This window comes from Nanorana parkeri, unplaced genomic scaffold (genome assembly GCF_000935625.1).
Source record: "Nanorana parkeri isolate BGI_ZX_2015 unplaced genomic scaffold, ASM93562v1 scaffold479, whole genome shotgun sequence".
Taxonomy (NCBI): Eukaryota; Metazoa; Chordata; class Amphibia; order Anura; family Dicroglossidae; genus Nanorana; species Nanorana parkeri.
The window spans coordinates 926,637-952,487 of NW_017306747.1; the positions used below are offsets into that span (position 1 = coordinate 926,637).

Sequence of the window (25,851 nt, forward strand, 5' to 3'; positions counted from 1 at the left end):
GACGGATGAGCAGGATGCATACAAGTGATCTTGGCGACATCGCTGAGATCACTTGAAAACAAAGAAGCGGCTTCCCTGCCCTACATTTAGCCCTGCTTGCCCAAAGTAAATGAATACAACTACCCGCCCAGAACTTAATTTTCCGGGCGTTGGGTGACAGGAATCCCTGCCGCCCCTCAGCTCAATACCGCCACAAAAACGGGCCTCGGTTGGCCTTGTGGGAAATCCAGCCCTGTGCAGATGGGGATAATGAGGACGTGTGCACCTGCGACTGTCGGAATACCATCACTGCCGTCACTGTCTGTCTGACAATTTTCCACCCGGTTACTTCAATCTGTCAATCGAAGTTTGTCCAGCGGGGTGGAGCTTGCAGGGCCACCCACAGTTAGAGTTCCAGAATGGACCGAAATTCTAACAGTGTTTGGCCAGCTTAAGTTTCCAATGGTGGCCACAATTCTACAACTAACACTTTCTGGGACCCTTATCAGTTACCATTTTAGATGTTTCTCAGTAGAACTCTGTGTGTGGAATTATTATGATATCCGACAATCTAGAGACCCCAAAAATGACTTTAGTACCTGACCCTATGGATTCTGACCCTATGGATTTATGCCAAGGGTCCATGATACCAGAGTTCTCCTTTAAGGCTTCCTGGGAACTGGACACCCTATGTGTAAGACTATACCTGGCCGTTTAGGGTGCTTCTGCGCATGTGCGCGGCCCTGTATGGATGGCTGTATTTAAACCAGCCTGTTCTGTGGATCTTTGCTGAATGGTCTTTCAGCTTGTGTGCGTGTTCCTGTGATTTTGCCTGTTCCTGTGTTCTGTTGTCTTGACCCGGATCTCCATTGACTACTCCTGATTGCTGCCTGCCCCTGACCTCTGCTAGTTTCTGGACTATTCTCCTGCCTGCCAGGCCCGGCGCTACCGCAAGGCAAGTCAGGCGGCCGCCTGAGGGCGCTGCAGGGTGAGGGCGGAAAAAACAGGGCATTTTGACAAGTACTTGTCAAAATGCCCCGATGCTTGCGCTATGTTTTTTGTTTTTTTTCTTCACTTACCTTCGGTGCGGGAGAGCAGTGGCGAGTCAGCGCTGGTCCGGTGGGAGGAGCTCCAGGTGGGGTCCTAATTTAGCTGGCCGGCGACTGTCAGAGGATCCCGAAAAGAAATAGACACCGGCACTCCAATAATAAATCGATTACGTCTATTTATTGACCTACATCAAAAGCAAAATGTTTTTGATGTAATGTTTTGCCTGATGAAGGGGTTCCTGTGTGTCCCCGAAACGTCGCACTAAGTGTGTTATTTTGCTTTTGATGTAGGTCAATAAATAGACGTAATCGATTTATTATTGGAGTGCCGGTGTCTATTTCTTTTCTGCATTACTTTGACGGTGGCCATCCGTCGACTACTGAGCACCCAGGATACTTTGTTGGACGTGCGGTCAGGAGTGCAATGGGTACATGGACTGTCAGAGGATCCCAACACGCGCGGCACCTCAGGCAGTCGCCGGCCAGCTAAATTAGGACCCCACGTGGAGCTCCTCCCACTGGACCAGCGCTGACTCGCCGCTGCTCTCCCGCGTCGAAGGTAAGTGAAAAGAAAACAAACCATAGCGCAAACACCGGGGCATTTTGACAAGTACAAGTACAGGGGGTCGGGGGTGGCTTGGGGCGCCAAAATGCATCTTGCCTGTGTAGGCAAGAATCCTAGCACCGGCCCTGCTGCCTGCCGTTCTTGGCTGCCCGATTGGGGATGACCCTGGCCTGCCTGACTTCGTCCTGCTCCTGCAGTGTTCCTCGCTGTCCTTCTGGCTGCTTCCTTGGAGACCAGCTTCTCTCTCCTCCCTGCAGATTGCAGCTTTTGTTATAATGTATTAGGAAGGTTATATGAGGCACTTACTGGGATCTCTGAATGTTCCTGAGTTTCCAGCATGGAAGAAGAGGGAAAGAAAGACAGACAGAGATACATCGTTAGAGTCAATGTACAGAGATACTGTATGCAGTAAAGAAAAGAGGGAACTATATGGCCAAATGTGATGAGGGGTAAGAGGAACATACATATTACATGTTAGGAGGCAAACAGGCAGTGAGGACACCCTTGTCCATCATTTATCTACGAATTTAGCTCATGCATAATGTATATAATATAGCATGCTCGCTCTCTGTCTGTAGACAGGCTTTTGATTTAACAATTATCAGTATCTGAAAAGCGAGTCTGGACAAGCTTATAAGGATTTGCAAGACTGAGTGGAAGGAAAGGAGGAAGATGATGCTCGCACTACGATATTAGAGAGATAAAGCCTTTGTACTTTCATTTTAACATGACCTGGACTATGCAAACTGCTCAATATAATGATCTACAGGATGAAAGATGGGGCTTTGTATATAGTATACAAGCCATCACACGTGGTCCTGCATATCTATACCTATAATGATATGACTAAATAATATAATATAAGTTGCACCACAACCACAATTCCTTGTTCATTAGCAATCCTTATTATAAGCAATTCAGTTTCAGTTTTGATGGGATTTCTTTGTACGATGGAACCTTGTTTGTACGTTAGAGTAAACCTGTGTTCACCTTAACTCTTAAACTGAAAGGGAGATCTGTACAGAAGGCGCTTAAAAGTATGGGCACATGCCTTTTAGAGCCCTCCTGGATCTTCTCCAATGCCAACAAGCTCTAATTTGCAAAAAATAAGTTCAGTTTCTGAAGTTTTGCATAGCCATACCTCCTCCTACACCTTACTAGCCATACCCCCTCCTACACCTTACTAGCCATACCCCCTCCTACACCTTACTAGCCATACCCCCTCCTACACCTTACTAGCCATACCCCCTCCTACACCTTACTAGCCATACCCCATCCTACACCTTACTAACCATACGCCCTCCTACACCTTACTAGCCATACGCCCTCCTACACCTTACTAGCCATACCCCCTCCTACACCTTACTGGCCATACCCCCTCCTACACCTTACTCCCTGCTAAATCCAACACCTTACTAGCCATACCCCCTCCTACACCTTAATCCCTGCTAAAACCAATTCATTGGGGTCAGTGGGAAAATGCCTGTTAGATTGGTGCCAGTGTTAAGAATGCCCGCTTACAGTGGTAGTCAGAGCATCACCCTTACAGAAGGCTAAAAAGATAATTTGTGACATGTAGTTGGCTCTGCCAAGCTGCGTTGGCCTTGGAACTATGCAGGCACCATCATATAGGAGGTCAATAAGCCACATACCCCCTCATACACCTTACTAGCCATACCCCCTCCTACACCTTACTATCCATACCCCCTCCTACACCTTACTAGCCATACCTCCTCCTACACCTTACTAGCTATACCCCCTCCTACACCTTACTATCCATACCCCCTCCTACACCTTACTAGCCATACCTCCTCCTACACCTTACTAGCTATACCCCCTCCTACACCTTACTATCATTCCATTCTTGTGATTCACAGCTTCACTGAACAACAGTAAGAAGGTAAGGCATGGACCATACACAGATTTATGAGCTGAAGTTACTATTTCATACTATAGCTTCATGGGTTTTGGAACGCCGTAGGAGGTATCCGACTATACATGCAGGCAACTTTAGGTCTATCCACAGTTTAGGAGATCCAAAGCGAACACAGGTAACTATAAACCTCTATAGAATTTCATAATGGCTCTTATACACATATCACTTTGTATTACATATATATCTCTCCAACATATAACAATATATAACATGTCTCACCTGTGGTATTGTATCCAGGGGAGGATGGACTAAAGCCCACAGACTCTGTGATAAGTGTGTTATACGGGCTGGTGCCTACACGGCTCTGCAGCACAGGATTTGTCAGCAAGTGGTTACCCATCGTGCCTTGGAGGACAGTAAAGAAGAGTCAGGTTGTCTATTCAGAGTGAGGCCCATTTTTTATTAAAATTTAAAGGCTAGCTTCAAACAAAATGCCCAAGGTCAACTTTCTGACAACTGTAATATTGTAAGTCAGGGCAGTGAAATAATCAGCTACGTAATATCAATTGCCAATGTGTCCCCTTACACAATCTCTTGGTATGTACAGTGCTTCATAGGAAATGTTCTAATATTATATTGTGGGTAACTATAGGTACGGCCGTGTTCCACCTCAAGGCTGTGCCTACACACCTTCAGGGAAACTTCAGGGAAACTTCAGGGAAACTTTAAACATTTCATATGGAACACTAAAGACACTTAGAGAGTTGGATCCATTGATGATTTCACTGTCCTGCTGTCTCACAGAACATCAATCTGTCAAAAAGGCAACACTGTGCTTCCAATTCCTCATCTGAAATAGGTCCCGGGCCGTGAGTGGTTCTACTCACCTCTGTTTAGAGTGGGGGTGCTATTTAGGTCTCCGGCAATAAAGGAGGATTCTGTCTGCTTTCTGACAGTGTCATTCCACATCCGGCGAATACGGCTCTGGGTGTAGTACCGACTGTTGACTGTCGATTTCAAGGTTCCATGTTCTGCTCCTGGACCCCTCACGCAACAGTACGAATGTCTCAGACATTTGCTGTATTCCTTGTGTACCTGCATAGAAGAGACAATTTAAACTGTAGTTGTAATCCATTGGACCGGAGCAGCTATTTTGCATGCTAAGCCTACCCACTCATTGGCTGGTGCCCTGACACTTCCACGCGCAACATCAAGACACTGGAAAACCTTAACTAGACCTTCTCAACCACATCTCATTCCACATTTCCCAACATTGTATTTCTTCATGCCAAAGGAGGCAACCTTGAATTGCCACCTCTACCAAAGAATTAAGTTCTATCACCTATGTTAGGTCTTACCCCAGTTTTTCTATCTATCACCTATGCTAGGTCTTACCTTTCTAGCATGGACACTGGAAAACAGTGGACGAGCACCAACCTCTTACATGATAAACATACCCATTTTGTTACAGTCCATATTTTCAGACCTCAAAAGAGTTGGATCTTCAGTCAAAGAATAAAAAAAGTTTTGGCTTATGTACGGGAAGGGTCATTACTGCAATAGGGCAAGGTGAGAATCCTGTACTAGGCTGGGCGGATCTTCTAGATGCAAAATGAGACATAGTTCTCAAAGTTCTTGTCTACTAACCCATTACTCTGTCTCATGGCATAGGCATGTCTATGTCTAAGGCAAATCACTTTTTTTTTTTTAAACTAAAGTTCCACCCCTTGCAAGGTATGGAAATCAGGACTGTCAGCAAAATGGAGATACGTGTGGGGTACTAAGAATTTTTAAAAAATCTTCCTGCAATCCATAACCAAATCCCGTAGTTAGGGGTTCTTTTTAGGCAGGGACCACAATCTTTACTCCTCCTATCTGACTAAAGGTATATCAATTCACGGGAAAAAAAAGACTAATGAGCTCCACATACCATTCCAATGGATAGGAATATTTTTTCTGCTAGGTATGTATATAGTGCTGGCAATTTACATACTGTATCATTTGCATCAGTCTCTGCCCTCACATACCTTACAATCTAAGGGCCTTATCTCATATACTAGGGCCAATTTAGACAGGATGTCTTTGGCATGTGGGAAGAATCCGGAGTGCTTGAGGAAACCCAAGCAAGCACAGAGAGAGTATGCAAACTCCTTGCAGATAGTGTCTTGGCATTCTTCTGTCTGTCACTTGTGCACTGTTTTTCTGAATCCACATTGAATAACCAGTTTCTTATCCATTGCAACTGCAGATAGAGCTCATTGGTTTCATTAAGCAACCTAGCCCATTGGCCCATGTTTTTTTGGTGGCTGTTTTTGCATTGTTCATAGTCTAATGAGTTATTATGTTATATTTAGATGGCAGTTAACAAAAACTAGATCTCTGCTTTCCAGTACTGTCACTGTCTCCAGCCGATCATGGTCTTAAAGGAGAACTATGAGATGAGCGATTTCCACTCACCTCATAGTTCTAGCCGACCTGTGACAATGAGACTGTCACAGGTCGGCTCAGTAGATCGGGAGGTGAGGGAACACATACCGGCGTTCGCTCACCTCTCGATCCTGTCACGTCTCTCTGCCGTGACAGGGGGAGGGGCTGGATTCCCCTCTCCCCGCTCCGATCTGCCAGCGCTGACTGGCGGAACGGACAGGGGAGGGGGCGGGTACAGCTGGCTCTGCCTCTAGATAGGCAGAGCCAGCTGTCACTCACGCAGCTGGGCGGATCCCGGCACAATTGTCGGGATCCGCTTCAGCTGCGGCGTCTCAGTATATAGAGAGCTGTAGCTCGCGGTATACTGAGCCTAGGGTGACGGGAGGACGCTAGTTTGTGTCCTCCCATTACCCTAAGGAGAACTATGGGGAAAAGACTTAACACCATAGTTCTCCTTTAAGAATGCCCGCTTACAGTGGTAGTCAGAGCATCACCCTTACAGAAGGCTAAAAAGATAATTTGTGACATGTAGTTGGCTCTGCCATAATGCTATGAAAGCACCTGTTAGCACTACATTGGTTACCATGGGAAAGAATACAATGGGAAAGAATACTATGAGTTCTGTGAGAGGGGGCCATTTGAAGGGCATTCTACACTCTATGTACTACCTAATTCCTCGCAATGTTAGAATCAGTGGCAGGCATTTTGGTGATCATTGCTGAAGCTAGAAAAGCATTTATCAAACACCTTCTTCCAATGGCTTTATAAATTCGGCTTTATACAGTAACCCGGGGATCCCAACCTGAAGAAAGCAATTTCAGGGAGGTGCCCTTCTCATTTCAGGGAGGTGCCTCTCCCCCCCTATCCGCCCGGGGGGGGGGGGGGCACCCCACTGAAATGATGGCAGATAGCACGGGAAGCAATAGCTTCTTTGCTATCTGCTGGTTTGTTTGTTTTTAGTATTCTGACAGCTGCTGCCGTCAATCACTAGAAGAGGACCTGATGGAGAACTTCAGGTTCCCCTCTGCTGATTGACAGCAGCAGTCGGCGGGTGCAATAGCTAGTCTGCTATTGGCTATTGCGAAGTGGCTATTCATTCCTATGCTGTTTTTCTTTTCTCTGACTGACGGCGGCCGGTGGCTCCGATGTCAGAAAAAAAAAAACAGATCGCAGGGAAAGGTTTACTCTGCTAGATATTAGCTACTACTAGATATAGCAGAGTAACCTTTACAGGAGAAAATGTTTCTCTCCCGGGCGGCCGGGATCCGCTATCTAATACCGGGAGACTCCCGGAGCGTCCGGGAGAGTTGGGATGTCTGGTAACCTCATAATACAATATACTTCCTTAAAAATAAATGTAATTAACATTTCTGAGAAGAGTGGCAACTCTGGTTGGGATCTATGGTTGCCACCTGTCCAGGATTTACCCGGACAGTCCGGATTTTGAATGCTGTGTTCGGGTTTCATAGCAGCTTAAATCCGGACAAAAGATGTCAGGCAGACAGGGGCAACCAATATTAAGATAGGGGCTGCTGCCCCCCCACTGAAAATAGTCCTGACTGTGATATTTACATATGAATGTGCGGCGCTATTTACTTATGAATAAGCCACGACTCATTCTCCCCAAAAAATGTCCAGGCGTCGCTAGAGTGTTCGGGTTTCGCTGGAAGAAAAGGTGGCAACCCTATTGGGATCTCATCAATAACCTGGGGGTATCCCTTCTTCTACCAGCTAGATTGAGAACCAAAAACTTACATTAATAAAGATATGATGGACTAGCGTGGTGCTAAGAGAGGAGGATAGTATGGAGAAGTATAGGCACGCTGCAATACCAGATTTCACAAGCAGGTGGCACACTAGGTAAAGTCTAAAGTGATAGCGTCAGGTCTTGTTTTCCTGGACAATCTCGTTAACCAGGAGGTGTAAACAGACACTAGAACAGCAAAAGATGTGTTCACGCTGCGAAACGCGTCTGACGAAAACTGATTAAAATATTATTCTAATTATGCGTTTGGAAATCATTTCGACTCTAAAAACCACAGCAGACTCAGTAAAGCATTGCTGGAGAGCACTCGCAGCAGCAAAGATTCTAGATTAGTCCTATCGCAGTAACGATGAAAAGCAAATGTTACCCCCGCAAAGGTTAAATGATGTTGCAATTAGCACAATGATATTTATTAAGCTCTGATATTAGCTCCGTTTTCTTCCCCCGTAATGCGGAATGAGTAGCCTACTGTTTTGTGGGAGAAGCGGACGGAATCCAAAATCTAATTTACATACGCGGAATAATAAGTTAATGTACTGTAGAAAATATGCTTTTTTGTTTTTTTTCGCAGCTCGAGACCACGTTCTTACATTTAAAAAAAAAAAAAACATTTTATGTGCGTGTAATTATAGGGGAAATGAGAAAAATGGGGCCGGGTAACGAAGAGACAATTTACAGTGACTGACAGACCTTCTGCGGGGAGTCATAGAGAAACACTGGCATTGGCACAATGTTCTTGACGTGTCGGAGACTGACGGAAAAGCACCAGATATTTAAACATGAAAGGTGCCATTCTGAAAGAAAGTTCTGTATAATAAATGTGTATCGTGACTTAAATATACATCAGATTTTTTTTTTTCCCCCGCCTCGCATTGTCTTTGCGGTGGAGTCAGGAACCTTCGATTCCTTTGCGTAGCAATGCATACTGGAGGCTGATCACCGCTGTGTCAAGTTCTGACAAGATGTTGCTTTTGTGTTGTGAAGCTCTACAGGGGACGATGAAGTGCATACAGGTCAATGATTTCCCTGTGTAGGTGTTCTCCAGCTCTCCGCAGAGCGTAATTGCAGTGGTGTCGCCTTCCGCTAGGCCTCTGTTATCTGTGGAGGCTTCGCGGCAAGAGACGCGCTACCAAAACCTACGGGGGTCGCATGCTAACCTTCTTCTGGAGAGCGCAGTGGAAGATGAAGATGAAGAGGCCCTGCAAGGCATTGAAGGTCGTAAAGAGATACGCCAGGACCAAAGACTCTTTATTGATGAACAGGAGGCCGAAGGCCCAGGTGAGACCGAGGAGGAAGAGGAGGGTCACCGCTCCTAAGGCCCAAGACCTGAATTGGGAACAGACAAGTTTATGATTAAACATCAGTTGCGTTTGAAGGTAAGACAAAGTAGTTAAAGAGTCCAAGAACATGTTTGGATTTCTCCCCGAGTTTGCCAAATTCAGAAAAAGGACTTTTCTAAGGAAATATACATCTGCAAGTTATGTAATTTCATCAAAAGTCAAGACTGTCCCTTTAACATGGACAGAATGGGAGGGTGGGGGGATGCTATAGCTGCCTGTAGACCCTTGGTTCTCAACTAGGCGAGAGGCTTCCCAGCCTCCCCCTAGCACAGCACTGCTTGAGGTGCGGTGGGCTGGGGGTATGGCCGCGAGGGAGCTCCATCCATACGTGCATTGCTTACAGCTCCCTCGCATGTCCTGTAGAGGTGCCTGGACCGGAGTGGCGTCACATTCTGGCTCCCGACACCTCTACAGGGCACACAAGGGGGTTGTACAATCAATGCACATATGGATGGAGCTCCACACTGGACCCCAGGCCGGCACAGCAGCCCACACTGGACCCCAGGCCGGGACAGCAGCCCACACTGGACCCCAGGCCGGCACAGCAGCCCACACTGCACCCCAGGCCGGCACAGCAGCCCACACTGGACCCCAGGCTGAGGATTCCCTCCAGTTCTCGTAAGGTAAGGAGACTGGGTGGACCTTAAAAAATATATGTGTGTGTGAGAATGCGTCTGTGGTTGTATGTGTCTGTCAGTGTTTTTGAGGGCCCGTTCACACCAGTACAGTGCGTTCATTGAACAACGATTTTCGCACTGTACCAAGTAATCGCATCTACTATGTGTTCTGGTGTGGGAGGTGCATTGCGTTGCCATTCATTTGAATGGCACCCCAAACGCACCCCCCGTCCACAATTAAATCGCCTGCACTGGAACGAGCGGTATCGCAATACCGTGGGTTCCATTGCAGTGCGACTTGGGTCTCAACTTAATGACCAAGGACAAATGTGGGTCCTGAGGTTACACAGGTTGGCAACCACTGCTGTAGAGTATATACTGTATATATAAAGAGCTCCTGAAAATTCTTACTTGATGTTCTCCAAGCGGCTGGAATCTGGCTTCAGGACAGAGGAGGAGCGAAGCATCTTGTGGAGAGTAACCAGGAGGATAAGTAGGTTCACCTAAAAATAGAGAACATGATAGAGTAAAGAACAGGTACAGGAAGTTTCAGATTTGATTGGATGTCCAAGATGTAGCTCTGTACTCTATCACACCATCCTTGCACATGTGGAGGATCTGGTATACCTGATGATGTATATGAATACACTCAATTCACTAAAACATACCCGATGCTGTATTTTCATTTCTCTGTTTTATTTGCTTGTTGTACTTTACTATTTAATCAGTAATTAACTTATCTGGTTCAATTATTTTATTAGGTTTTTTTGTCAACCAAAAGACAGCAAACAATAAATAACGAGCAACCAAAAAGAAAAAGCAGGTATGATTACAGGTACAAGGCGAATAGTGTAAACGATTTACATGGAAATATTCGGGAGAAACATGCAGTTTGCCAAAATCTTCAAGTTTTATACATGGGGTGTTTTAAAGGAGAACTATGGTGTAAGTGTTTTTCCCCATAGTTCAAAAGAGTGAGGCGGTTCCTCCACTGGGCACCATTTAGTACAAAATCCCGTAGGTCCCTATGGTGCTAGATTTGTTTCTGAGTCCATTTATGTATTCATTGGAAACTGAATCATAGAAATCCCTTCTTATGGCAGCACACTATTTGTGAATCATGTATACCTGGCCAAGAATCCAGGAGCTTGGAGCAGCTTCTTGAGAAGTTATTAACAGAAAATCTCGTAATCTTTAGAAGAGTGCCTAAATATTAAAGTGACACTAAACTCCGGAGGTGAAACATAAAAATACATTCAAGTATCTCAACTCTGAACAACAATGTATCTTATTTGTCTATCACTCGGCTGTAGATCCTCCAATCATCTCTGAATTGGTGCGGACACTGTCCTTCCTTCTGGAGGGGGGCTACGTGTGTTCCCCATGGTTCCTGTGTGTGTTGTAAAGTAGTCACAGCTCCAAGCTCACTCCCGGGATGGACTACAATCTCATGTTTAGTTTACTAATTTGTATTGAGATTGTAGTCCATCCCGTCCATTCTTCCCAAATGGGTGAACAATGTGCTGATCAATGAGGCAACATGTACCCAGGGGCGTCAAGAGCCCGGGTGTCACTCCGCCGTGGCGTCATCACACACATATGTGGCATCATTACGCACATGCGCGATGATATCGTGCTCATGCACGGCCGTCTTGGTGATACCTGCCGCCGGCCAGCTTGGTGATGGACGCTGGCAGAGAAAGCAAGGGGCGTTCACCCGACAGGATAAGGTATGCCGCCAGGTCCCCTCCTCTCTTGTGCAGCTGTCGGGCTCTCGGTCCATGACAAAGTGCTGGAGTTTTCAGAGGGGGTGACACCAAAATGACTGACAGTCACGGACCCCTCCAATGGTGTCACCCGGGTGTGGGCCACACCCACTGCACCCCCCTAGTGACGCACCTGAATGTACACAATAGTCAGACCGGAGGGGTGGCTTAAGGATCAGTGCTGACAGCCAGTAATTCTAGCAAAAGTTCCAACACGGCATAAAATTAGCCAGTGATATACATAGAAGGTATCAATAAATTAACCAATGACTGAGTTCTGCTAAAGGAGAAATGTTTGACTGATCACAAACTTAGAACACATGGAAGTAATCCACTATATGTGTCACTAACAATCACTGACTGCAACGGTTTGCAGTATCTCAGTTGAAAAGCTGCAGTCAAGGAACACCATGAGACACCCTATGAAAGAACAGTATTGTACTGAATACACTAATGTAGCTGGATAACTCCTCTGTACTGTCCCTGACTTGCTTTATGAAGCTTTTCACTCAATATTTCCATAGTTCATGCTCCTCATACTTCCACCACTCCATAAACTAAACCTGCTTTCTTGTAGGATTCATGAAAGCGAGGCCAAAAAAAACTCCAAAAGCCCATAACCAACAAATGAACACCTAATTATACAGCAGTATACGCACAGACCGCACTATCCAGAGAATTACAATACTGCAGACTTTATTAAAATTCACAGCAAATCCAGTATAACAGTGAATAAAAGTGTATAAAGCAACAAATGCCAGCACTGCGCACCCCAAACCAACTACAACTTCTCACATGTTTCACCCGCAGGCTTATTCATAGAGGTAACAAATACAGACCAGTATCTCACTTAAATGTGTTCAATAAACTCCACCCTACACAGGTGCAGGAAGCAATGCTCGCTGATGGATAGGTTAACTAAAAACTGGCTGGTGTATAAGGGTCAGTAGAGCACAAAGAAACTACCAATCCCATCATACATGTTGCAATCTCCATACCAAATGGAGTCAGATGTTTTAACTCAATCTCACCAAACCGCAATCTCCCTGACAAAAAAAAAGTTACGATCTGCCCATCTTGGACAGGCAGATCGTACGTTGCGATCATCGCAAACCCGCCCCCCTGAGGGGCGGGCTTCCGATGACCACAATGCTGAACGGGCAGTGTGCGCGTGGCGCACACCGGCCCGCGCGGCATTGATCTTACGATCATGCTAAAAACCAGCCGAAAATCGTACGGTTCTCGGCTGGTTTTCTAGCGTGCTCCTTAGACAAAAGACGTGCCACCGTACAGTAGAAACGGTCGCACGTCTTCATTCACACTGCACGATTCTCGTACGATCGCGGGATTTCCCGCGATTCTCGTACTAGAATCGTGCAGTGTATGGGCACCTAAAGGGTCAGTAGAGCACAAAGAAACTACCAATCCCATCATACATGTTGTAATCTCCATACCAAATGGAGTCAGATGTTTGAACTCAATCTCACCAAACCGCAATCTCCCTGTCACCTGTGCAGGGTGTAAGACGGTGCACAGAAGGGAAATATATAAAATAAAATAACAAACTCTTGCAAATACATACAAATGTACAAGTGTATAAACATATAAATACATACATACATAATTAAATAAACTATGACAAATGAGTGGCTCTTCTCACCCGAATAGATCAAAACATCAGTACTATAAAACACAAAGCTTAGTCCCCATGAATATACACACTGAGTGGCCAGATTATTATGACCACCGCGGATGTCAACTGGTTAAAGACCGGACTGTCAGCCGAAAATCTGGGTCTGAACGTGCGAATTGTGGCCGTCAGCGACTAGTCAGTGTTAGGGTAGAACGGGGGAGGGGCGAGACTGGTAGAAGACAACAGAAGGGCAACGGTGCCGTGTCAGATTCCTCGCATTACCTTCCAACATCTCGTGGAGTCACGAGGCGGCCCAACCAAGTACTGATGGGGGGGGGTCATAATAATCTGGCCACTCAGTGTATATACACACATATTTTACAACCATATCTACAGCCCGATATAACAGGGTGAGAAGAGCCACTCATTTGTCATAGTTTATTTAATTATGTATGTAGGTATTTATATGTTTATACACTTGTACATTTGTATGTATTTGCAAGAGTTTGTTATTTTATTTGATATATTTCCCTTCTGTGCACCGTCTTACACCCTGCACAGGTGACAGGGAGATTGCGGTTTGGTGAGATTGAGTTAAAACATCTGACTCCATTTGGTATGGAGATTGCAACATGTATGATGGGATTGGTAGTTTCTTTGTGCTCTACTGACCCTTATACACCAGCCAGTTTTTAGTTAACCAATCCATCAGAGTGCATTGCTTCCTGCACCTGTGTAGGGTGGAGTTTATTGAACACATTTAAGTGAGATACTGGTCTGTATTTGTTACCTCTATGAATAAGCCTGCGGGTGAAACATGTGAGAAGTTGTAGCTCAGTGGTTCTCAACCTTTCTAGGGCCGGGGCCCCTTGGTAACATTTGCCAAGTTGTGGTGACCCCCAAAGGTAAAATTTAGGGTTGACGCGGCTGCTGCAGCGACATCTGGAGGCGTGGCAGGAGAACTGACACTGCTGCGCTAGGAGAGAGCTGAGGAGGACTCTCACCTTGCACAGCGACCCACAGGTTGAGAACCACTGCTATAGGCAAAGACAGGACCGGGCTCTGCAGCTGGAACTAGAAGAATTGGATTTAAAGTGTGTGGCTATATAACGTATGAGGTACATACTCCGCAGTACTGTCACTGATAGGGATGGGCTCGGGCGTGTTCGCAGCTCCACGTGCCGAGCCCGCCAGGAAGCTGACAGTGCGCAGTGCCAATCACAGGCACTGAGACATTTCCCGATCTCTGCAGCTGCGGACCGGGAAAATGGAATGCATAGCTAGAGGTGTGTTTTACATATTTTTTTGCTTGAATACATACATATTGCACCCGCCCTCTGCTGCTGTCAATCACTAGAAGGGGACCTGATGGAGAACTTCAGGTCCCCCTCTGCTGATTGGCAGCAGCAGAGGACGGGTGCAATAGATAGTTTGCTATTGGCTTTTGCAAAGTGAAATAGCCAATAGGAATCTAGCTATGTATTCCTATGGTGGTTTTTTTTTCTAACTTACGGCGGCCCCCGATTTAAAAAAAAAAAAAACAGAGCAGAGAAAGGTCCCAACCTTTCCGGGAGAAAGTGTTTCTCTCCCGGCGGCCCAGAGCCACTAGGCGACCCCTGGCAAATCGTCATTCGACCCCCGAGGGGGTCCCGACCCACAGGTTGAGAACCACTGTTGTAGCCGGTTGGGGGGTGCAGTGCTGGCATTTGTTGCTTTATACACTTTTATTTACTGATATACTGGATTTGCTGTGAATTTTAATAAAGTCTGCAGTATTGGAATTCTCTGGATAGTGCGGTCTGTTCGTATACTGCTGCATTCTAAGGTGAAGACGCACCTATTGGACCAGCACCTGGGGAGTCCTGATGGTGGCTAAGGAATTGGAGCGGTGAGACTTCCTTTAGCTCTACCTAATTAAACATCCCATTGCAGTTTAAACATGGAATCCTTGTTTTGTGGCAATGGGAAAAACTATTGTTTCTCCTTAGCTCCAATTTTCCCTCGATAAACACCTCTGTCTTCTCCTGCTATCTTCTGTGCCCTGGTCACCTGACCCACCTCTTTATTAAACCCCCGAGGCCGTGACAATGGAAGGCACCCCTGTCTTCTGCTATCCTCTGTGCCCTAGTCACCCACCTCTTTATTAAACCCAGAGGCCATGACAATGGAAGGCACTTCTGTCTTCTCCTGCTATCCTCCGTGCCCTGGTCACCCACCTCTTTATTAAACCCAGAGGCCGTGACAATGGAAGGCACTTCTGTCTTCTCCTGCTATCCTCCGTGCCCTGGTCGCCCACCTCTTTATTAAACCCAGAGGCCGTGACAATGGAAGGCACAATGTCTTCTCCTGCTATCTACTGTTTCCTGGTCACCCACCTCTTTATTAAACCCCGAGGCCGGGACAATGGAAGGCACTATGTCTTCTCCTGCTATCTACTGTTTCCTGGTCACCCACCTCTCAGGTTTAATAAACCCCCGAGGCCGGCAGAATGGAAAGCATTCGTATTTTCTTTCTTGATTCCAGACATCAAACCTCTCGAATCCACAAATGAAATGTTATAAATGGCAGGTTATCATTGCGATTCCAAAGTCTCAATCTAACACGTCTTCCACATGTCTGAAGACAATCAGTTTGCACTTATCAAGCTTGATTAGAAATGACTGGCCTTAAATTTGTTGGCAGCTCGGGTTGTACTATGTATGGCTCCCTCGCAGCTTTTAGACTAGCTGTCTGTTCGCTGGGATAGTCAAAGGAAATACAACAAAGGAAGGCGTGCAGTTGATATTGGCAGGATGGAGTTGTTTGTTGAAGGGCTTTGCTTGTGTTATATGCAACATATCCACCAGAGGCTGCAAAGCCACAAATTACTATACAAATTAGCTAGAAGTGATAAATTACATTTAAATGGACTTGTTATGTGATGTTGAAGACGTTTTGTAGCTTGTCTAAGCCACCTCTTCAGTTCCGATGAATGTGAAGGGGGCTCAATCTTAGAGAGAAGGGGTTCAATGTTAGAGAGAGGGGGTTCAATCTTAGAGAGAGGGGCCTCAATCTTAGAGAGGGGGGCTCAATCTTAGAGAGGGGGGCTCAATCTTAGAGAGGGGGCTCAATCTTAGAGAGAGGGGGCTCAATCTTAGAGAGAGGGGGGCTCAATCTTAGAATTCACAAGGGGTATTTCACTGTGAGAGTGGAGAATGCTTGGAACTCACTACCACAGGCGGTGGTGTCTGCTGATAACATTGATTAATTCAAGAAACTTCTGGATGAGTTTCTTCTTTCACAGAATCTACAGAGATATGGGAAGTGTTAGAGCCAGATAAATACACACACTCGCTCACTCACACACATAGGTGGAACTGGATGGACCTTGGTCTTTATTCAACCTTACATACTATGTTACTATTTCATGAAGAAACCCCCCACCATACTAGCAACATACCCCAACATTTAAATTTCTACCATACCACAAAAATACCCCAGCATTTATACCCCCACCATACCAGGAACATACCCCAACATTAATACCCACACCATACAAGGTACATACCTCACCATTTATACTCCCACCATACCAACAACATACCCCAACATTTATACCTCCACCATACCAACAAAATACCCCAACATTTATACCTCCACCATACCAACAACATACCCCAGCATTAATACTCCCACCATACCAACAACATACCCCCCACCATACCAACAACATACCCCAGCATTTATACCCCCACCATACCAACAACATACCCCCCACCATACCAACAACAGGCCTCAAAATTTCCACTCGCCCCCTCGCAATTGGCGAGTGAAAATTGCGGGGGGGGCGAGTGGAATGTCAGCAATGGTGCCTCGCCGGCGGGACTAGGGATGGAACACTACCGCCGCGGAGATCGCTCGCTCGCTTCTGTTTTCTCTTCTCTTTCTCGCCTGCTGCAGCTACAGAGCGGCCGAGCCCGAGAAGGAGAAGAGAAAACAGAAGCGAGCGAGCGATTGCCCCGGCGGTAGTGTTCCATCCAGAGCCGGAGCTAGCTCTCTGCGCTCACTCTCTTTCGTCCCGGCCGCTTGAGCTCCTCTCAGAGAGGCGTCTCTGATTACACCCGTTAGCGCTCCCTCTCTCTCCTTCTGGCCGCTCTGAAGCTGCAGCGGCCGGGAGCAGAGAGAGGGAACACTGACAGGTGTGATCGTAGCCGCCTCTCTGAGTGCCCGCTTCCTGGAGCTGGAGCGGTCGGGAGAAGAGGTGATCGTTCAGCGGTGTGATTCTGAGCAGTCTTAAAGAGCAACAACATACCCCAGCATTTATACTTCCACCATACCAGGAACATACCCCACATTTATATGCACACAGGTAGCACAGACACCTTCATCCAATCACCATGGAATGTGTAGATGTTGACTGTCCCAGAACAGGATGGGAGGCGTGAAGGTTGTGGAACCCCCCTGTTCTAGTTACTTAATCCCAATCTTGGTGTCACACATCTGCCTAGGTGTCCATTCTTTGATTCACATGGCTGAAGGTAGAATAGTTATATGTGGTAGACGGACGTATTGAAGGACCCCAATCTTGTCCAGACATGCTGGATATAAATACGTTCCTGACACTCATTAGAACTGAAGAAGTGGTTTGGACAAGATACAAAATATCTTCAACATCACAGAACAAGTCAAGTTGAATGTGACCGACTGCTACTAGCTATAAAAAGGCCTAAATAAATGAGAACCTTCACATACTTAGTGCTGAGTTACATCGTTGCTGGTTCATAATGAATATATGGAGACATTTACTTGTTGGACCTGTCCTCTTATCAGGCTCCCTGCCTTAGCTTTTTTATCCATCCATGTTTGCAATGGTTGAGAGAAACCTGACAGTTTATAAAGTTGTATTAGTATTATTTCTGCCCCAGAAGGTGTTTGCTTTTAATAAACTATTTGCCATGTGCTCTGATGAAGAAAGTCTATCACTAGAAACGCGTCAGCACAGCTTATTTAGATTGCTTCGGCTCACATTTCGGTGGTTTGACAGTCTATTCTACGTTTGACCGATGTCCATTAGTCTGGGTGGTTCTCTTGAATGCTTATGTTACAGACATCATTTGTGAGTATTACTTTATCACGTTTTTTATGGACAAATAAAACAGCATTTCGCGAGGCGGAGGCGCTGTTCTTTGTTTTATTTTGCATGCGGTGCAATGATGTGCAATTCACACATTTTCACATGCTGCATTAACTAACACGTGTTACAGCTGTGCAACGTTTGCTAAACCAGCCTCATGCCTAGAAAAAATGTTTTGGCTGGAGATACACTTTGAGCTGTTCACACATATCTCTAAAACCTGTACTGTCTCATTAAGGTCTACAAAAGTCTTGCATAAGCTCAGTTCAATTTGCATGTTACCATGGCTGCGCTCGGAAGTTAGGAAGAGAGGGAGATAGATGTGACAGGTACAGCTGTTATCCTGGGAACAGAAATGGCATTACAGAGAGAGAGAGCGGGAGAGAGCGAGCGAGAGAGAGAGCAAAAGAGAGAGGGAGTGAGAGAGAAAGAGCGAGAGAGAGCGAGCGAGAGAGCAAAAGAGAGATGGAGTGAGAGAGAGAGGGAGAGAGCCAGAGGAGACAGAGAGAGCGAGAGGAGACAGAGAGAGCGCAAGAGAAAGAGCGAGAGAGAGGGAGGGGTGACAGCGAGAGAGCAAGAGAGAGAGAAAGAGCAAGAGAGACAGAGAGAGAGAGCAAGAGAGAGAGAGCGAGAGAGAGAAGGAGAGAGAGGAGACAGCGAGAGCAAGAGAGAGAGAGAAAGAGGGAGAGAGAAAGAGGGAGAGAAAGAGGGAGAGAAAGAGGGAGAGAGAGGGCGAGAGCAAGGAGAGAGTGAGAGCAAGGAGAGAGCGGGAGTGAGAGAGTGATGGGTGGAATAGTAAAGTCATAGAAGACTTGTTACTCTGTTTTTCCAAAGTTTCCTCGCTATACCTCCCTTGTTTTCCATTCATCTTCTCACAAACTCAATATTACAATTGACAATAATGTTGTGGAGCCGCAATCCGATTAGGCATATATTATATTTCTGAGTAGCGCAGGAACGTACCGTAGAGAGGGCCTGAATTGTGAAAAATATACCCAAAAAGGCACCCAGAGGACAAAGGACCAGTCACCTGTATTACCAATAGGCTCCTTGTAGCATCATATAGCTCAGGGGTGGGCAACTCCGGACCTACAAGTCCCATGAGGCATTGTAAAACTGACAGTTGCATGACTCCCAGAGGCATAGCGGCATTTGTTGTTGAAGCACAGCTGGAGGGCCGGAGTTGCCCACCCCTGATCTGGCCCATTGCTCCCCAGCATGACTGTCCTTGGCCCTCCCATTTCATTTATTGGATCACTGCAAGGTATTTACCAAGAGGCCAGTGCAGGTGCACACGTGCGGCCCTGTCCTCAGGATTAAGGGCAAACACGCTGTAGCTAGGGGTCGCAAGCATGCTTGTATGCGGGCACGCGCCCATGCACGTGAGGGTGTGCGCAAATGTGTTCATGCATGTGAAAACTAAATGTTGCTTGCAGACGTTAGCATGCACATGTGTGTAGCACCTTGCTAAAAAGGAGTGCTAGATCATATATATAGTCTATGTTCAGTTCAACTGTGACAGAACAATCTGTGAAGCTGTGTCTGCCTGTGGGTGGGCGTGTTACCACACAGGGCAGAACAGCCAATGAGGATTGCTTTGGGCATTTACAGGTGAAACTCGAATAATTAGAATATCACAGGGATCTCAAGTCTCCCTGATGTTCAGGGAGTCTCCCTCTAATAGATAGCGGCTCCCTGACGTCCGCGAGAGAGGCATTTTCTCCCTGAAAGGTTTACTCTGAGTAAACCTTTCTGGTAAGATATCAGTGGGTAAAGTTTCAGAGTGAGGCTTGACTCCTGGAGGAAGGTCATGTGATCTCTAGAATAGCCTCAGAACGAGGCTTGGCTCTCAGAAGGAAGAAGCTACTTGCTGCACAGAGAGGGCACTGTGACCCAGATCCTGCATCTGACCAGCGATTTGGCACCTGATCCTTCTGTGAATGACCCCGGGTTGTGACCTGGACCCCGGTTACCAGCTCAACTCCACTCTGACCTTGCAACCTGTGGTACCTCAAGTTCCTGCAACATTAGTTCCTGTGGATGCATTACCCTGGTCAACGCACGCAAACTGTAGACCACCTACCTCTTCAGCACTTGGGCCTTCCTAAGTCCTCCTCTTACCATCTCCAGGGGAGTTGGGGTGGTGTTGCAAGAGTAGACCCCTGTTCAGTTCAGTCTCCAATAAGGTATGTGACACTCATGTGGTGGGTGTTATCTAGGGTGGTCTACATGGAAACACAGCCTGCCTAGGAACTTCCACTTCTCCAGACTGATACCCGCCCATCAAGGCATTTTGATATTTGCCAAACGCCTCCCAAGAGCCAGCCCACTGATTGTATCAGAGCTAAGGGGCCTTGAAAGGAGTAGGTGCTGTGATGTTTCCAGGAAGCTATGTACAGAACCCTGCCATCCGCACCCACCAGCCATGATCTGCCTGCATTGTATAGAAAAAGCACAGGGACCCAGTGATGACATCACTAGGTCTGTAGTAAGGTATGCAATGAAAGCAGAAAGGTCTTATTAGAAGATGTCATTCGCATGTTGATGAGAGGGGAGGTAGGAAACAAGGAAGGCAAAATATAAGCAGCTTAGCTTTAAAATCACCGCGCTAAAATGTACTCAGATCTTGACGCCATGTTTTGTTTTTTTCCGCTGTCAGCATGAACGGAGCATCAGAATCAGTATGAGCATCAGAATGCAAATTCCAAAACGCATTCCGTTCTGCGACATCAAGCTGCAGGACCTCTCCTGGCACGCCGAAAACACGACTCCTGGAAAACGGGAAGACTTTGTCTGTTCGGCTCTTCCAGAAGAGATAAGTAATACGTTTTAATAAGAAAAGTAACCATTTCAACGCCGTATGTAACGACATCGGATCTGTCAGGGGCGCGGGCGGATCGGCGGCGGCGGTGCGCCCCTTAAATCCGTACCCTATTATGGATCCATCTCTTTAATCCGATCATATTATAAGCACAAAATGCTCCGTTAATAGATTTGCGGCACTTTCCCTTCGTCACCGGCGAGCTCATGTTTTACCGCATTAATTCTCCATTAAAGTCTATTACCTTTGATGAGATAAGTAACACACTGTACACATTGTAACCTCTTCCCGCTGAACTGCATGAAAAAAGAAATTTGGCTTCACGTTTCAGTGAAAGTGAAATAAAGTGTGCCAGTCACCTCCATAAGCACGAGCAGCTATTATTTTGGGGAAAAGGATCATTGACTAGGCTGAAGGTTACGGAGGTGGACCTGTTGTCAGGGCTTTCCCTACACTATTCCCCGCCCGAGGCAGGGGGAAGGGGGGTTACTGAATGGTCCTTTTGGGGTGGTCTTGGGGTGCTGTCACTGAATGGTCATTCCGGGGGGGAAAGTGGGGGGTGTCTGCTCATTACATCTGGGCCTAGCGGCTCTTTCTGGCATCCCACTAAGCTCACTGATGTCACTGGTTGCCAGAAGATGGGCCGGACGCCAGTCAGAGCGTCTTGCCCAGCTCCTGGCAATCGGTGACGCCAATGAGATAGGTGGGGAGTCGGATAGAGCGTCAGAGGTTGCAACCTGAGACACTGTGCCCCCACACCTGCCCATTGAGATGGCACCTGAGGCAACCACCTCAAGCTGCTTCATTATAGGTTTGCCCCTGACTCTTGTCATGGGTCCCCCGCTCTATCCTGCCCTTCTCTGCTGATCGGGGTTCAGAACAGCAGGTGACCCTAAAGGCCAAATGGATTTCCAGTTTCGATCAGACACATTCCAGGTGCATGAATACAAAAGGTTTGCAAAGTTTACAGTTCATTTTCTCTCTAAAGCAGCCAGTAGTAAAGCCTGTGTGCTGTAGAGAAGGACCCCAGGGGCGTCCCATGGCCGGGTGTCACCCAGAATGGATACCGGGTGACACCGCGCCGTGACGTCATCGCGTATGCGTGGCCTTCTTTGTGATACCTGCCGGCGGCCATCTTGGTGCTGGATGCTGACAGAGAGAGGAGGGGACGTTCACCCGGGGGGAAGGGGTATGCCGCCGGGTCCCCTGCTCTCTCCTGCAACTACTGCGGGCTACAATATATAGGTCGCACTTCTAGGAAATTGGCGATTAGAATTAGAGAACATGTATACAACATCAGACGAGGCTTTAAGGACCACTTTGTGTCCAAACACTTTGCGGAATTTCACCAAAAAAATCCCAAACGTCTTAAGGTGTATGCCCAGCATAAGGTGTATGGGCACCTTTAGAAGGGAATTGCCTGATTTGACCTCTTGCTGGGGTCTATCAATAAGGTGAGCACCCCTATATCTGGTGTGGTGCACGTGGTGCATTTGGTGAAGGAACAAGTAATATTCATCACTATTGCTATATTTGGACATCTTTCGCGGATTTATGAAGATTTAAAGACTTTACACCTGATTGATTTTTTTCACTGACGTTTGTTTGAGTCACTGTTTGTTTTTTTAATTTTTTTTACTCTTTATATCTGATCATTGTTGTAGCTCGGCCCATTTAGTTATTCATTTTTCACGTATACACACTCACAGTGGGTGTACATTCCAGTGCCTTGTAGCTGTTAGCTTGCTTATTGGCGCAGTTCATTTTCTATATTTCTCTCCTGCAACTGTTGGGCTCTCTATCCATGACCGAGTGTCCAACTTTTCAGGGGGTAACAACAAAATGACTTTCAGTCATTTTGGTGTCACCCTTCCAATGGTGTCACCCGCACCCCCCTTGTGACGCCACAGAAGGACCCTTACTCTCTGTCTGGAAGCAGTGGTCTCTCTGCAGAGGTCCATGAAGACAGTAAAGTCACCAGCGCACAAAAACGCACCTTATCAATTCGTCTTTATTGACGTCAGATGAACATGGTATGACAAGGGAACGCAATGTTTCAGAACCACGTGCAGTTCCTTCATCAGGCAAAACAATGTCACCGCTGGCTCCTAGACTGGTCCCTTCAGCACGTCTCACCCTCTGCTCCCTCGATGGTATGTCTCTTGGTGTCTTCATGTCCTATACACTGTATAGGACTCAAAGGATCTTAGACAGGGAGGAGGGGGAGACAGGCTGAAGGGACCCGTCTAGGAGGCTGCCGGGTTTGGGTGAGTATGTATTTTTTTGTATTTCTTGTATTTTACCTCTCTAGATGCGAGGGTTATCATTTTATTCGCCTGGAATTCTTCTTCAAAGCAACCATTTTTAAAATATAATCTGTTCCTATTTAACCTCTTTTATATCTTTAAAGGAGAACTATGAAGTGAGTGAAGAAGCTGTCACAGGTCGGCTTTATTGATTGGGAAGTGAGCAGAAATATGCCGCCGTCTCCCTGCAGTGAGCAGTGACTGTCAGTCACGGCTCCCTGCAGGGATTCCCCCCTCCCCTCTTCGATCCTCCAGCGCTGACTGGCGGAAGGGACGGGGGAGGGGGCGGGTACAGCTGGCTCTGCTTCTAGACAGGCAGAGTCTGCTGTCACTCACGCAGCTGGGCGGATCCAGACAGTAATGTTGTGATCCTCCCCGGCTGCGGCGCTCTCAGTATATCGTGGGCAATAGCTTGCGGTATACTGAGCTTTGGGTGACGGGAGGATGCTAGTATATGTCCTCCCGTGACCCTTAGAAGAACTATGGGGAAAAACACTGACCCCATAGTTCTCTTTTAAAGGAGAACTATGGGGTCAGTGTTTTTCCCCATAGTTCTCCTTAGGGTAACGGGAGGACACAAACTAGCGTCCTCCCGTCACCCTAAGCTCAGTATACCACGAGCTACCGACATCGATGTCTGGATTCGCCCAGCTGCGTGAGTACCTGCCCCCTCCCCCGTCCGTTCCGCCAGTCAGCGCTGGTGGATCGGAGGGGGGAATCCAGCCCCTCCCTTGTCACGGCAGAGAGACGTGACAGGATCGAGAGGTGAGCGAACGCCGGTATGTGTTCGCTCACCTCCCGATCTACTGAGCCGACCTGTGACAGTCTCATTGTCACAGGTCGGCTAGAACTATGAGGTGAGTGGAAAGCACCCCCCCTCATAGTTCTCCTTTAAGTTGAAAACTAATCAGATCTAATGAACTTCTCTTCCCCTTTTTCCCCTTAAAGTGACATTAAACCCTCAGATTTTTTAACATAAAACAATACTGTAATGTGCGCCTCACTGTAATCCATGGTGGTTTCCCTTCTCTTTGCTGCTCTTTTTAAATCCTCATCTCTTCTCATGCTGGGGGAGAACTTCTGTTTTGCAGCAGACTGCCTTGTCTCTGGAATGGATACATGGTGTCTGTGTGAAGGTTCACAACCTGAGCCAGCACTACAGGAAGAGGCAGTCAGCTGCAAAGGGAAGTTCTCCCCAAGCATGAGAAGACATGAGGATTTAAAAGGAAGAGCAGCAAAGAGAAGGGAAACTACCATGGATTACAGTAAGGCGCACATTACAGTATTGTTTTATGTTAAAAAATCTGAGGGTTTAATGTCACTTTAACTATTATTTTCCTAAATTCTTTTTTGTTCACTTCAGTTTTTCGAACCATTTTATATTCATGTTTTTTTTTTAAATTTATATCCATTTTGTTCATTATTATTTTTAGCGTCTCATTTAAAAAAATAAAAATAAAGTTTGCAATGCTTTGTATCAAATTAATAATTTTAGTTTAATTTTTAAACAGTCAACAAGATTTTTAAAAATTTAAATTAAAACTAAATTAGAAAAATTTAATTTTAGTATTTTTTTTTTAAATCTATGCATTGCATTAAAAATAAACATTTTTGCAACACAATATTATCAAAAGAAGGCCTATTTGTTCTTAAAACAACTTCATATGTATCACTTTTGTATTATTATTATTATACAGGATTTATATAACGCCAACAGTTTGCGCAGCGCTTTACAATATAAGGAAGACATTACAATCACAATACAAGACAAGATGGTAAGGAGGGCCCTGCCCCTGAGGGCTTACAATCTAAAAGGGAGGGGCAAGTGATACATGAGGAGGGAGCTGTGTGGGGATAAATTGTTTGAGAATGATGTTTGAGCGGTTAGGTTGAGGTGGGATAGGATTCCCTTTAGAGATGAGTCTTAATGGATCGCCTAAAGGCAGTCAGAGTGGCAGATAGATGGACAGGTTGGGGTAAAGAGTTCCAGAGGATGGGAGAGACTCTAGTGAAGTCCTGGAGGCTGTGTGGGGATGAATTGTTTGAGAACGTGATGGTTGAGTGGTTAGGTTGAGGTGGGATTTGTAATGTATGCCGCATAGAGAGTCCCGTAGAAGAAATGTAAAAATTGCTCTGGCCCATGGGGGGTGTGTACATGAGCCAGAGCTGAACTGGTTAAAACATTTAATACAAATAGCTCCCATAACTCTAGATTTACAGAGCGCTGTAGATGCTCCAAACAGACAGCACAGCAGAAGTTGTTTACTTTTCAAACTGTCTGACCTAATTGAATCTTCAGGGTGAGCTGTCTGCAAAGGCAGGAAGGAGCTTTTTCCAGCAAAGCAGATAAGGCCCGGGCTGGTAAACCTGCAAAAGTGACACTAAACTCCGGAGTTATACCTTAAAAATCCATTCAAATACCTCAACTCTGAACAACAATGTATCTTATTTGTGTATCGCTCGGCTGGAGATCCTCCAATCATCTCTGAATTGGTGCTGACACTGTCCTTCCTTCTGGAGGGGGGCTACATGTGTTCCCCATGGTCCCAGTGTGTGTTGTGAAGGAGTCACCGCTCCAAGCTCCCCCCCCCCCC

The 25,851-nt window shown here is 46.4% G+C and overlaps 1 protein-coding gene across 3 annotated transcripts in view; it reads right to left on the reverse strand.

Moving 5' to 3' along the window:
• Positions 1-25,851, reverse strand: part of ADGRL1 (adhesion G protein-coupled receptor L1) — a 221,861-nt gene that overhangs the window by 4,395 nt on the left and 191,615 nt on the right. For 2 of the 3 annotated variants that reach the window (XM_018560820.1, XM_018560818.1), the window contains 5 exons: positions 10,030-10,121; positions 8,819-8,987; positions 4,357-4,564; positions 3,749-3,874; positions 1,900-1,917 (listed from right to left, as the gene is read on the reverse strand). In XM_018560820.1, coding sequence (XP_018416322.1) covers positions 1,900-1,917; positions 3,749-3,874; positions 4,357-4,564; positions 8,819-8,987; positions 10,030-10,121 — 613 coding nt within the window. The remainder of the gene's footprint in view (positions 1-1,899; positions 1,918-3,748; positions 3,875-4,356; positions 4,565-8,818; positions 8,988-10,029; positions 10,122-25,851) is intronic. The other variant, XM_018560821.1, reaches the window with a different exon arrangement.